General features: G+C 42.2%; 2 protein-coding genes across 2 annotated transcripts in view; one reads left to right on the plus strand and one right to left on the minus strand.

The window, feature by feature from the left end:
- Nucleotides 1-9,829, plus strand: part of FAM227B (family with sequence similarity 227 member B) — an 86,786-nt gene extending 76,957 nt beyond the window's left edge. Inside the window, exons 13-16 of the mRNA XM_070953697.1 lie at nucleotides 5,526-5,603; nucleotides 6,299-6,373; nucleotides 8,000-8,069; nucleotides 9,709-9,829. Of these exons, the coding sequence (XP_070809798.1) occupies nucleotides 5,526-5,603; nucleotides 6,299-6,373; nucleotides 8,000-8,069; nucleotides 9,709-9,771 (286 nt within the window). The 3' untranslated portion in view covers nucleotides 9,772-9,829. The remainder of the gene's footprint in view (nucleotides 1-5,525; nucleotides 5,604-6,298; nucleotides 6,374-7,999; nucleotides 8,070-9,708) is intronic.
- Nucleotides 9,830-10,098: 269 nt separating this feature from the next.
- Nucleotides 10,099-13,659, minus strand: part of GALK2 (galactokinase 2) — a 44,049-nt gene continuing 40,488 nt past the window's right edge. The window contains exon 10 of the mRNA XM_070953402.1: nucleotides 10,099-10,438. Within this exon, the coding sequence (XP_070809503.1) occupies nucleotides 10,231-10,438 (208 nt within the window). The 3' untranslated portion in view covers nucleotides 10,099-10,230. The remainder of the gene's footprint in view (nucleotides 10,439-13,659) is intronic.

Raw genomic sequence — 13,659 nt, forward strand, 5'->3', positions numbered from 1 at the left:
AAGAGGATGTAGAATAGGGTATATTCCAGATTGGTTCCTGGACAGATACGGGAAGGAGGGGAAAAATCATGAAATAGTGCAGTCTTTTCTCATCTTGTGACTGTGTATATATACCATTCCTTTCAGGAGACTTGTGTTTTGAAACGTCTCTCTCTTCCATCCCAATTTACTGCCAAGACTTTCTGGCTGAATTAAGTTGAACTACATTTTTCAGAACAGAACAACTAAAGTTACACATTTCTCCACATTTTTCCCCCCCTTCAAGTTAGAATTCTTCAGTCTGGCAGTAGCCCTTTGCGTATGACAATATCCCCATCAAAAATCCCACTTCTAATTGATACTGGCTTTTAAAAGCAAACTTACCCAAATATTCACAATGTGCACATACATGCAAACACAGCTTCAGAAAAAGTTTTATTAATCCGAGGAAAATGTTATTCTTTTCCTATGGCCATGCGGTTAGGCCGTGGAGGGGAGAAAAGACGAGAATGAAATAGACTGGATGGTATTTGGAACAGGTCTGTGCCTCAGCCTGCCTGCCTGCCTGCCTGCCTGCCTGCCTGCCTGCCTGCCTGCCTGCCTTCCTTCCTTCCTTCCTTCCTTCCTTCCTTCCTTCCTTCCTTCCTTCCTTCCTTTTTAATTTTTTTATTTTTTAGTATAATAGTTCCATCTTCCATTAGTCAGTGTGTTGTCTGGGTACATGTATCTTTGTGCAATAATAATCAAATTTTACAACAGTATTCATTACATTAATATTACTCCTCCAATTTTACAATACTAATATTGAACATTATAAACATATTCACTTCTCCCTCTTGACATATCTTGTAATAAGAATATAATAATAATAGTAAATATAATAATCCTAATAGTCTCTTAGCATATTTTCTATATTTCGCTGATCTTCTTTTGTTTCCCTATTTTTAACTTCTGTTTTTATTCTCTAACGATTGATAAAATAGTTCCCATGTCATATAATATTCAGTTTGTTCTTTCTCCTTAATTGCAAGTGTTAATGTATTCATTTCTGCACATTCTAATATTTTGCTTCACTCTTTCTTTTAGTCCACCGTTTCTTGTAGAGCTCGAGATAGAATGGAGCAGGGGTGGTATTCACTTACCTTCGCTACCGGTTTGGACATGTGGGCGCACATGGTCTTCCGCGCATGCGCAGAGCATCAAAGACGTGGATAAATGGGACGTGATTACGTCCTGGCAGGTGCTGCTGCCGCTACCACTACCGGTTCACCCTAACCGGATAGAACCGGTTGAATACCATCACTGGAATGGAGGGCAGTTGTAACCAACCAATTCAAGTTGTGCTGGACTTGTGGGCACAAAGGGACTTGAGACTGATGGCATGCTTGACCCCTTCCTCAGGCTTAGCCAGCTCATCCCCTATACATATACTTCGCTTAAAAGGCTTTCCAATATAAAGAGAGGTCTTTGAGTTAGATACAGGACCATATTGCTTCTCAACATTTTAATTCTAGCAATTAAACGTGGGGAAAAAAATCTGTGTTATCTAATATGAAGGAATAAGTAATTTACATAAGAACTTGTCCAAATTAGCCCTTGAACATAAGAAATATCAGAGCAATTGATAATCAGGGCTTCCATCATGTCTTTTAAAAAGCTGTATTGATTCAGCAAAGATTAAAAGAATAAACACAGTGAATCATAAGAAAACCAGTAACCTAGTGGATCTTCCAACATTGCAATGCTTCAAACAGCTATCATTTCAAACATTACATCACCCTAATAAAATATATTCAGGAATCTGCTGTGTTTAAGTTAGACCCTCGAGAAATGCAGTGGTTTGGAATGTAAGACCGATGGGAAAATAAACCCTTCCATATTAAAAAAAAAAATCCATTTGAGTTAGATGCCTTTCTTAATCATAAATTGGTAGGAAATTTGGTAACTTTACTCAGAAAACTGAAGACTTGATATCACCTACTTTGGAGCAGAAGGAATAATGCAGAACAATCGTTTCTACCTTTAAAAAAAAAAACAAGTCAAAACAGTGAGTTTTATTTCTGGAGAGGTCTATGCTTTTTAATCCCTTCATATAGCAAAAGCACTTATAGACTGCTTCATAGTACTTTGCATCCTTCTTAAGCAATTTACAGAGTCAGCATTTTGCTCCAACAATCTGGTCTTAAGTTGGTCTTCATGCTCAGATACTATTGCTATCTTTCAACAAGATTTGCTGAAGAGACTCTGTGTTAGATTGAAAGAATTGCATGAGACAGTCACTAGGAATGCATGAGGCAATTAACTTGTTAATTTTTATATATATATATATAGGAATGTTGAAAAGAGAAAGTCAGCTTTCTTCTTCAAGTAAGGTGATTGAGGAACTTTCCCAGCCTTGATTTTCGGTCGGCCCTTTACATTTTGGGATAGAGCTGCAGGGTGGCATTCAGGACTATTGAACAGGCTACCTTTCTGCAATGCTTAGCTCATACAGGAGAATGGTACACCACTCACTGATATTTCTGGCGGCATTTATTATTACCTCCCTTTCAAAAGACTATAGAAGTCCCTGTTGGAGTCACCTGAACGATAGACCAATAGTTTGACATTCAAGGTAAGGTAAAGGTAAATGTGTGCTAGTCATTCCCAACTCTAGGGGGTGGTGCTCATCTCCATTTCAAAGCTGAAGAGCCAGCACTGTCCAAAGACGTCTCCGTGATCATGTGGCCAGCATGACTATAATGCCAAAGGCGCACGGAGCGCTGTTATTTTTCCACCAAAGGTGGACCCTATTTTTCTACTTGCATTTTTTTACGTGCTTTCGAACTGCTAGGTTGGCAGAAGCTGGGACAAGGAACGGGAGCTCACCCCGTTACGCAGCACTAGGGATTCGAACCGCTGAGCTGCCGACCTTTCGATCAACAAGCTCAGCGTCTTAGCCGCTGAGCCACCGAGTCCCTTAGACATTCAGGGTATTTCTTCCCAAATCTGACCCTGGAAGATCCCTCAATCAACTTGGCTTTGGTGGAAGTTGGAAAATGGCTACAACTTCCTGCTGTTGTCCTGAGAGGGGAGCACTTGGAGCTATCCAAGGTACCATTTTTTTACTGCCCTCTTCACAAAAGGACCTGAATTGAGTTAGCTGGCCATATCTGTTGCTCTCCAGGAACAGCCAAAGGTCTTGACTTTCCCAACAAAAGGCAGGCAGTCCTGAAATGGGAAAATAATTACCTGGCTATTTGGTTTCCTATCCTTTTAAATAGCTTTGCATGAAAACATAAAGGGAAAACCATGCAGAGTTTGGGCATCAATGACGCCCATCATTCACTGGCACCAAAGAAAGTCCTAAAGAGCTAGAATCAATGGGGAATTAGGTAGGAGTGAACAAACTAGGATTCCATACTGAGAAGGAGGTGGCCTTGGTCAGAAGTCAGGTTGAACTGCAAATTAGAATGCAATCAATTTCTGGGCAGAGTTCCATTCCTGGGAAGGCTTTTTTTGTAGATTAAAAAGAGTTTCACTTATTCCTGGGAGAATAATTTTAATTGAAAGCCAGCCAGTCGCTTTTCAGAGTGAGATGGCAGCATATAAAATCAATCAATCAATCAATCAAGGATTGTCTACGGGCAGGAAAGTGACTGGTGGGTCAATGTGCTTCTTCCTGAGGAAGAGGAATTTGGTCTGAGTGATCTATGCCGTTGCCTGTCATTTAGATTCCTAAAACGTTGCATGTGGAACGCCCTTTTAAAAATGTTTGGAACCTACTGTTTGGAGTTTTTTATTTGTTTCTTTAATGAGCTAACAAAATGTATAAGAAAAATACTGCAGTTTTTTTTTTTTTTAAATGCAGGGTCCAGAAACAAAAAGCATCTATTTAAAAAGGAATAGAAAGTCAATTTTTTTCCCCTAAACAAAAGGAACCACATACTCTTTGTGAGCTCCTAAGAGCTATTTTAAAGATCCATCTTAAATATTTGTTGCCAGGAGTGACATTTGTACAGAAAAAGGTAATCTATTAGGAAAAAAGACATTGTTAATATAGTTAATAAATTGCACTTCCAATAAATTTATCCTTCATTCTAGATTTTTCCTCCAAAGCTCTTTGCTACTATGTTAACGGTTGAGTCAGAATACTTTATTACAATTTTACAATGCCATGATTCTATTAAAGATACCATATTTTTCGGAGTATAAGACGCATCTTTTTCCCCCCTAAAAGGGGGTGAAAATTTAGGTGTGTCTTATACACCGAATGTAGCCCAGCCCACCCACTGGTCCCCACCCTTTGGCCTTTGCCTCCCAGAAGTTTACCTCCTTGCAGCAAGCAGCAAGAAGAAACAGCTTGTTTCAGCTTCAGCGCAGCCTAATTAGCACAAGTTATTTGGATCGGCCTCCCGACTCTCAGCTGTTTTGCTCTCAGCTGTTTTGAGCGGGCCTCTGCTGCTTGCTGCAAGGAGGTAAATTGCTGGGAGCAAATTTTTTTTTTCTTGTGCTAATCAAGCTATGCTGAAAACGAAAATGAAAGTAAAGCAGGCTGTTTGCTGCAACGAGGCAAAATTGCTGAGAGGCAGATTTCTTTTTCTTGTTTTCCTCACCAAAGGAAAGTAGGTGCGTCTTATAGTCTGGAGCGTCTTATACTCCCAAAAATACGGTACATTCTAGTAGTAACTGCAGCTAATGCAAAACTTTTGATGCCTATATTATCTTCCAGCACGTGGTACCGACCATATAAAGTGGGCCTGAATCATCCACATTAACCTTCAATTTATTCTTCAAACCTAAATTATTTATCTTTGTGGTGCAGAACATCAAGAGATGAATCATTGTGACTATTAGATACTCACTCTTACAGAAGCAAAGGGAAGGAGACAGAATTCAAAGAGTGATTGTCCTCTGTTCCCATCAGGATGCTGCTCCTCTTTGGAAAAAGGGGGTATCACTTTAAAGGTAGTCCTTGACTTACAATTGTTTTATTTAGTGACCATTCCAAGTTACGACAGCACTGAAAAAAGTGACTTACGACCATTTCCCACACTTAAGGCCGTTGCAGCATCCCTGTGGTCACGTGATCGAAATCCAGACCCTCGGCAACTGGCCCATAGGACGCTTGCCGTGTCCTGAGGTCATGTGATCCCCTTTTGCGACTTTCTAACGAGCAAGGGAAGCCGGATTCACTTAACAACCATATAAATCGCTTAACAGCTGCAGTGATTCACTTATCCAGCGTGGCGAGAAAGTGAGTAAAACGGGGCAAAACTCACTTAACAAACCTCTCGTTTAGCAATGGAAATGCTGGGCTCAATTGTGGTCGTAATTCGAGGACTACCCCGTACAAGGGTTTGGTCTTTGAATCAATGCGCCATTAGTCTTGCAAACCTGTTCGTCTTAGGATGTCTCCCGGACTTGGTGCCAAAGATGCCCCTGTCCTTCATGAGCAGAATATTGCCAGATAGAAAAGGCCCGTGTACATCCGTTGTCCCAGGTCATTGTTCATTTGCAGGAGGTGAAAATAATACAAGTTTTCCCTTGACCAGAATAATCAGCACACCCCTTTCTCCAACTTATATGGATGTCATTCAGGACAGTAAAAAGACTTCGAGGAAACTGCTGAATAATTTTGCTAAGTACGTATTGACCTGGAGATTTCAAATCGAGGGCACGGGACAAATTTATTAGATTCACACTATCTTGATTTTGCACTGCCTCACCACCTTACTACCTTCTACTCTCTGTTGTCTGCTTCCCCCCCCTTTTTTTTTTCCTTCTCATTCCTAAACTAATGCGTACACATGTTGTGATACTGCAGCTTCTCTGGGACTTGCAAAAGAGCGGGCACGATGCTTTTCAAATCAAATCAACTCTGTGTATTACGACCGTCTGCTTTTCTGCATTTTAAAAGCGCGGCGAGATTTTAAAAGGGGGAAATTCACAAAATCTAGATCAGGTGATCTGTGCCTGTTGCATTCTGGAGGAACAGTAAACTTGAACAAAAAAAAAAAAGCTTCCAGACAGCCAGGTAACTTTGGTCACCCTTGGCAACTGCCCTTCATTTTTGAATAATGTCTAACAGATGTCTAATGCAATACTTTGAGCCGACCGTCCTCCGGAGAAAGCTGTTAATGTCACTCTTTCTGGCTCACCCTGGGAAGAAATGATTTGCAGAATGCTGATCTTCCAAATTTGTACGATGATGCGTTTTGTATCATTTGCTCCTCTAACAGGAAAGTCCGTTGGGAGAAAAATTAGTATCATTAAAAAAAAAAAAAGTTCATTCCTCTCTACATTTCCAGTATATCACATGATGAGTTTTCCTTTCTAGTTTTGAACATAAGTGTTGTGCAGAATTGCTGGTGTTACAAGAAAAGAGAGAAAAAGCTGACAGGAAGTTCAGAAGGTTTGTTTTTCAAACTATTTTTTTTTTAAATAAATATTCAGACTCCTTTAAAATTGAAAATCCTTTGGGGAGGAGAAAATCATCCTGTCCTTCAAAATGTATGACATCTGGTGGTTATTTATCAACTAAAGTTAGTCATGTTTGAAAAATGCAAAGATGTTGCAGAAGAAAACTTAGGATACCTTTAGAAGTGGACTGAAAAAAACCGAACTAAGGACTTGAGAATTTCACATTCTTTCCTTGTTCGTAATCCCCAATACATTTAATTTCTCCAAGGATCATTTATTTAGACCAGGCCTGTGGTCTGGGGGCCTCTGGGGATCCCCAAGCCCTTTTTACGGGATCCGCAAACTCAAAACGTATATTTTAATATTTTTTTTTAGTTTGAATTTCTAAAAGAGTACATGGCAATAGATATCAACCACAGAAAATCAAAGTTCTGGGGTCCTCAGTCATTTTTAAGAACATGAAGCAATCCTGAATCCAAAATGTTTGAGAACCGCTGATTTAGACTATTGTTATATACCAACAATGTCTCTGCCAGACCACTTCAGATGGTTTGTGATTTAAAACAAAGGCTAAACATTTATTTATATGTTTATAATTAACTAACTAAGATTACAGTTTCGTGGGCCTGGGATCAACATCGGGGTCAAGAACCTTACCAGTCAGGCCGAGAGACCACGAGTGGCATGACCACATAAGAGATTTTTGGGGACAGGAGGAGCTATTGTCAGCTGTCCCCGCTGGGTCATGGGGTTTTCCTCAGAAACAGCCAGTGGAATGGCAGTCAAATAGATACAGGGTGCAAATCAGAGGTGGGTTTCAGCAGGTTCTGACCAGTTCTGGAGAACCAGTAGCGGAAGTTTTGAGTAGTTCGGAGAACCGGTAAATACCACCTCTGACTGGCCCCACCCCTATGTATTCTCTGCCTCCCGAGTCCCAGCTGATCTGGAGGAAATGGAGATTTTGCAGTAACCTTCCCCTGGAGTGGGGAGGGAATGGGGATTTTATAGTATCCTTCCCCTGCCACGCCCACCAAGCCATGACACACCTAAAGAACCAGTAATAAAAAAAATTGAAACCCATCACTGGTGCAAATCTTCGTATACCGACTCCTCTAAGCCAGTGGTTCTAGACCTCACCGATGTTAAGAAGTGTGAAATTCAACTCCCAGAATGTTAGCTGTTCAAGTTCAGACATCTTAAAATTGCTAAGAGAGTTGAGAACAACACTGCTTTAACTCATTCCTTTTTCAAAAATGCAGTTTTTTTAAAAAAATGGATATGATCCTAACTGGATGCTTTACTTCGGATGATGGTGAATCCATCTTATTTTTATCCCCACATTAAACGTTGTTTATGAGCAAGAGACTGCTTTTATTTGAAATTAAGCCTTCAAAGAAATCCTGCGTATGAAGACAGGCATGTATCTGGGACACAGTGAACGTGGTGAAAAGGCTATGGGTTTGCAACACTTCGCCCAGCCGGCTAGAAATTTAATGAAATGTCACTTTGACTTGTCCACATTGGGACAAATGTGGTGGAAGCTGCACAGGGGCAGGAGTAAACAAAAAAAGGGAGGGAGTTTCTTGTAACTTGCTGTGCTCTGTATTTTTTTGCCTAGGATGCTAGAAGACATCACCACGAAACCTACTGAAAAAAGGGTAAAAATCGAAGAGTTTCTCCTCCGAATGGTAATTCAGTTTTTATGTCACTATCTTCTGTGGTTAAATACACATTGCCGCCTACTTAAGAAATGGAGCATGCGCTGGAGTGCATGCATAGTTTTTATTCATTTTAATTGGCAAAAATAAACCCATGTAGCTTTGTATAATGTTAATTGTATGTTGAAGTAGGTTTGGGTCCTTATTCAATAACATATCACGGAATGAAGTTGAACAGAAGTCTCTGTTTATCTTGTAAAAAGTAAAACCCACTGAGGGCCTCTCAAAAGTCTTGATTTGCTTATGAAGGATACAGCACTATTTGACATACGGTTGTAGTAGAACTGAAGGAGATTAAGCATGGTGGAAAATAGCTTCTTCCTTGGGTTCGAAACCTGTTCGTCCCAAACTACACCTGCAGGTTTGTTTCTGGAGGAAAACCTTCCTCTTCCTCATCCCACTCCCCAGAAAATTTTGTGGTTAGATGTGCCAAAAACATCTTGCTGCTTCTTCTCACTCCAGGATCTAGCTGGATTTTATTCTCCCTTCAAATAAAAACCAACATCTGGAGATGGGACACTGGGCACTGAGTTAGAATGTTGGGTGCGTTCCATTGTGTTGAAGTTTCCCTGCAACTTCTGAATAATAGAATAAAGAAGTTGGGAGGGAGCTTGGAGGTCTTCTAGTCCAACCCCTTACTTAAGCAGGAGATTCTATACCATTTCAGACCAATGGCTGTCTACAGTCCCTTCTTAAAAACCTCCAGTGATGGAGCATTCACAACTTCTGAAGGCGAAGACATTTCACTGTCAGGAAATTTTTCCTTATGTCTAGGTTGGTCCTCTCCTTGATTAGTTTCCATTCATTGCTTCTTGTTCTACCTTCAGGTATTTGGGAGAATAGACTGACAAAACACACTCCTTCTTTGTTGGTAGCCCCTCAAAATATTGGAACATTGCTATCATGGCATCCCCTAGTCCTTCTCTTCATTAAACTAGACTGGGTGTCAGCAACCTGCGGCTCTGGAGCCGCATGCAGCTCTTTGGGCCCTCTGCTGTGGCTCCCTGTCAGGTGATCCCACCACTGGCTGCCTCCCCTCATCCTCCCCTCTCAGTCACTCCTCGCCTGGCCTGAGAAGATAAGGGCAATGACGGGGGATGGAGAAGAGGCCGGGGCAAATAAAGAGAGATGGGGGAGAGAGAGAGAGAGAGACAAAGATACAGAGAGAGGGGGGGAGAGAGAGGGAGAGAGGGGGGAGGGAGGGAGGAAGGGAGAGAGATGTCAAAAGGGTTTTGTGGTTCCCAGTGTTTTTTAACAACTGGTTCTCTGCCCTAATGACCTGCTGGGTAGGCGTGGCTAGGGGGGATTCATGTGACTGATGGAAGTGAGTGACGTTGAGTTGGCCACGCCCACTCAGGTTTTGTGGCTCCCAGTGTTTTCTTTTCTGTGGGAAACGGGTCCAAATGGCTCTTTGAGTGTTTAAGGTTGCAGACCCTGAACTAGACATATCTAATTCCTGCAACCATTCTTTGTATGTTTAAGTTTCCAGGCCCCTAATTATCTTTGTATGACTCAGGGGAATGGTGGTGGGGGGAGAAGGGAAGGGGTTACAGCATCACAACACGCAAAATCCCACCCAAATATCATTCCTGGTGTTTCTTTTGAATAGGCAAATGCCAAGATACACCATCATGGGTCTTGTACATCAGAATCAGGAGCCAAAGATGCCTGAAATGAAGATACGTGCTGTGAATGTTGATGGGACTTTTTTTTTCTTCCGCCAAAATTAAGCGTACTCAACTTTTGGTATGAAGTTTAGGCTTCTGACTTTCGAATCAATAAAGAACGAGACAGAGTCATTGGGCTTTTTTTCTCCCCCCCACCCACCCCCTTTAATTCCAATCTGGTTCGTTTCAATAATTTTAACCAATATATTTTGGCAAATCGTGTTTTGTATTGTAAAGTCCAGACAGAAATCAACATTTTGGATGATTATGTTGGAAGCATATCTTAAGAAAGTAAAAAAAAAATACATTAGAAAGATTAATAGCGCTTTTGAGAGAGAGAGAGAGAGAGAGAGAGAGAAAGTTTGGAAACCCATCTTAATAATAGCTATTGCTATTGTCCGTTATAATGTAATAAAAAACAGCAAAATGAATTGTTTACTGTGGCATACAAAATGAGGCGTCCTTCAGGCTTCAAGGACAATTATAGCTCCTCCGCCAGGATTGGTAGCAAAGAGGTTGTTTTCTTCCAGGGCTAACCTTTGGCCATCATTTCTGTAATAAGCCTCCTTCACATTTGCTAGGAACCTTTCCATTTTGTCCACAGGAACCATTGACACAGTGCAGCCACCCCATCCTGCCCCAGTCAGGCGTGAGCCAACTGCTCCAAACTGCCTAGAAGAACATAAATAAATAAATAAAGCAGATTTTTAAAGCCATAAATCAAGGGAGAACGTGTTGTGCATGCAGGGAGCCTACTGGCAAATGCTGGGCAGAAGCGGGTTAGATTCCTTCTAGTTTTCAAAAGGAAACAAGACAACCACAATAGGCAGCTAAAAGTCAGGTGGCTGGAAGGTTGCAAACAGCTGACACGTTAAACTGCCTGGTGTAATTTAATCTGAACTACGGATTTACTATGAACTTCATAGTTTAAGGTCATCTGTGTCTGCCAGTCTTGATGTCTATATAATATCACTAAGCCTCTAAGACTAGCGAATACAAAACCAAATAGTAGGATAACATTTTACCTATGCCCTGAAGCAGGGGTGGGCTTCAAAAATTTTAGCAAGGGGTTCTCTGTCCGGTTGCTGGGTGGGCATGACCATGGTGGGCATGGCCTAGTCGGCCTCCTGCACCACGGCCGTGGGGGGTTGCCCGCCCCAGGCTCCGGAGGTGAAAACAGCCTCCCCTGGCTCCGGAGGCCCTCTGGAGGCCAGAAACGGGCCCATTTCTAGCCTTCCCGAACTTCCGGTAGGCCAGTTTTTCACCCTCCCCGAGCCTCCGCGCGTGCCTGCACTTACCTGCATCTAAAACGAGCTACGAGGGGACTCCTGGGAGGGGCAGGGTGGGGTGGGAGGGGCCAGCCAGGAGTGGAATTTGGGGGTTCTCCGAACTGCACAGAATCTTAGCTAGAGGTTCTCCCGAACCTCTGTGTAAGTTCAGAATAAAATGAAGAACAAGCAGTCGGTTGGATGCAGTGTAGTTCCTGTCATAAATCTCCTCAGCCAGGTTTCATTGGGAAGCTCAGAAGAAGAAAAATCTGAGGCATTTTAGGCATATGTTGACTTTTGTCTGTCATGGTTTTCCCTTACAAAGGCCAAAAGTGAAATCACTCTTCTTCGAATGAAACCTTTAACTCCATATTTTCATCTCGGTATTTCACTTAGTTGCTGTATTGCTTCATTTTTATTTATTTTTTTTAAATCTTGGAGCTAACCTAAAAGTTGCAAATCCCTTCAGAATTTCCCCTCCACAAAGGACCCACGTGGGGCCCTTCCTGTATGGAATGGTTTCCGGAGAAAACAGGAATTGCCAACCAAACCAACTGGGAGGCTCCTGTATCTCAAAAGCCTAGAAGGGAATCAGCGGGTCATCTTGAGATGGGAAAACCAAAACGCCTTCCCTCTTCCCTGGGGATTTTGGGGACAAGCCCACAAAAGGGGAGAAGCTAGGAAGAGAGGTTCGAACAAAAAGTGAAGCCCGAGGGAAAAACTTAGCTTTCCTGCAATGCTCCTGTAACAATTCCAGCTCTTGGCCAGATGCCTTTGATCTCCACAGAAGCTCTTTAGATATTGGGCAAGACAGAGGAAAAAAGGCAGGTAACTTGCAATTGTTATTTTCAAAACTCTTGTAGTTCTCTCTAGAGACTTGGGCTACCCAGAGAAAGCACCTGTGAAAAAAGAGTTTCCTAAAAATAACAGCCCCTCTGTGCCTTGAGCCCCACTGCAATAAGCAATGATATTGTTCACCATAGCAAACTCTCTGCCTGCCTGCCTGCCTGCCTGCCTGCCCCTATCTATCTATCTATCTATCTATCTATCTATCTATCTATCTATCTATCTATCTATCTCTATCTTGTATGCCTCTCATCTTGCTGAAAGTGACTATACAGCTTACAGACACATTTTTCAAGCACAGGAAATCAGGGGTCCAGGCAGTTCAATTGAATATACTGTATTTTTCGGACTATAAGATGCATTCTTCCCCCCATAAAAGAAATTTGGGTGTGTCTTATACACTGAATGTAGCCCCGCCCACCTGCCGTCCCTCCAAGAAAATGGGGCACGCGGAGACAGCAATAGGCATGACAATCCCTGCAGCCTGAAACAGCTGATCTTCGGGAGGCCAATCCAACTGACAATCAGCTGTTTGTGCTAATCAGGCTGGGCTGAAGCTGAAATTGAAACGGGCTGTTTGCTGCGTGGAGGCAAATTGCTGGGAGACAGAGGCAGATTTTTTTTTCTTGTTTTCCTCCCCAAAAAAGGTACGTGCGTCTTATACTCCGAAAAATATGGTAGTTTTATTGTACGCTAAAGCTCTCTACAAGAATCAGAACTATTTTAAGGGTCAGAGAAAACTGGTGGTAGATAAGAGTTAACGGGATTCAAGGTGGGCTGGACTTAAATCTCTTGTGGGCATGAAGGGACTCAAGACTGATGACATGTTTGACCCCTCCCTCAGGCTCAGCCTGGTCATCTACAATTTTGCGATCATTTGGCTCAAGAACCCTAAAGCATGTGGGTTTTATTTCTTAACAAAAGGTTTCCATTTAAATTGACTGTATGAACCCACTTGCCAAAACATTCCACCAGTCAACCAATCCACCAGAGAGTACAGCGTACTATAATGGCCCAAGGTTAAGTCTTTCTCATGTTGCTCCAGCCTTTGTACCACAATGGCTCTGCAAACACATTCATCTGTGGCTTGAATGCCTAAGCTATTGTTTTTCTTGTACTGTTTAATTGGAATTGCTGGGGCAAAACCTATATTCCCTGGGTGCCATGTCATAAGAACTGCTTGGCGACTTGCTTCGAGCCCATACATGGTCTGAAACGGGAGAGCTTGAAGCTCCGCGATGCTCCATCGTGGAGATGCTGAAGTAATGATTTCCCCCACCAGCTATGCCAGCACTTCGAGCTTGGAACATCCGAGGGCCTCAGACTTTTACAACACCTCCTAAAAAGAGGTAATAACCGTCACTTAGCTACTTAGCTCACCAAACCACCGGCGTTTCCTGCCAAGCATTTACGGCATGACAGCTCCGCTCTGCAACCATGCTGAAATCATTTAGATTCTTTGGAGAGGGCCTGAGTCAACCTATATTAGCTCAAACAGTTGTTATCAACTGGCTTAAATGCAGCAAAACAGGAAACATTAGGAGGCTTTTGCTGTTGGAATCAGCCGGTCTGCAGATGCTGTTGGGTCTGTGGTGTTTTTGTTATGAATGGAAACTACTCGCCAGGTTTCTTCCTCTCTTTCTTTCTTTCTCTTTGCATTGTGGGAAACGCTGCACAGAAAACCCTGCTCACTATTCCTGGGAGTTGGTAATGGATTGTACAAATGCTGTGTAAAAACCTTTTGAAAAAGATATTGAAAAGTTAAGGGATTTATTCTTT

The sequence above is a fragment of the Pituophis catenifer genome, unplaced genomic scaffold (genome assembly GCF_029215685.1).
Source record: "Pituophis catenifer annectens isolate HBS135680 unplaced genomic scaffold, rPitCat1.0.hap2 SCAF_14, whole genome shotgun sequence".
Taxonomy (NCBI): domain Eukaryota; kingdom Metazoa; phylum Chordata; class Lepidosauria; order Squamata; family Colubridae; genus Pituophis; species Pituophis catenifer.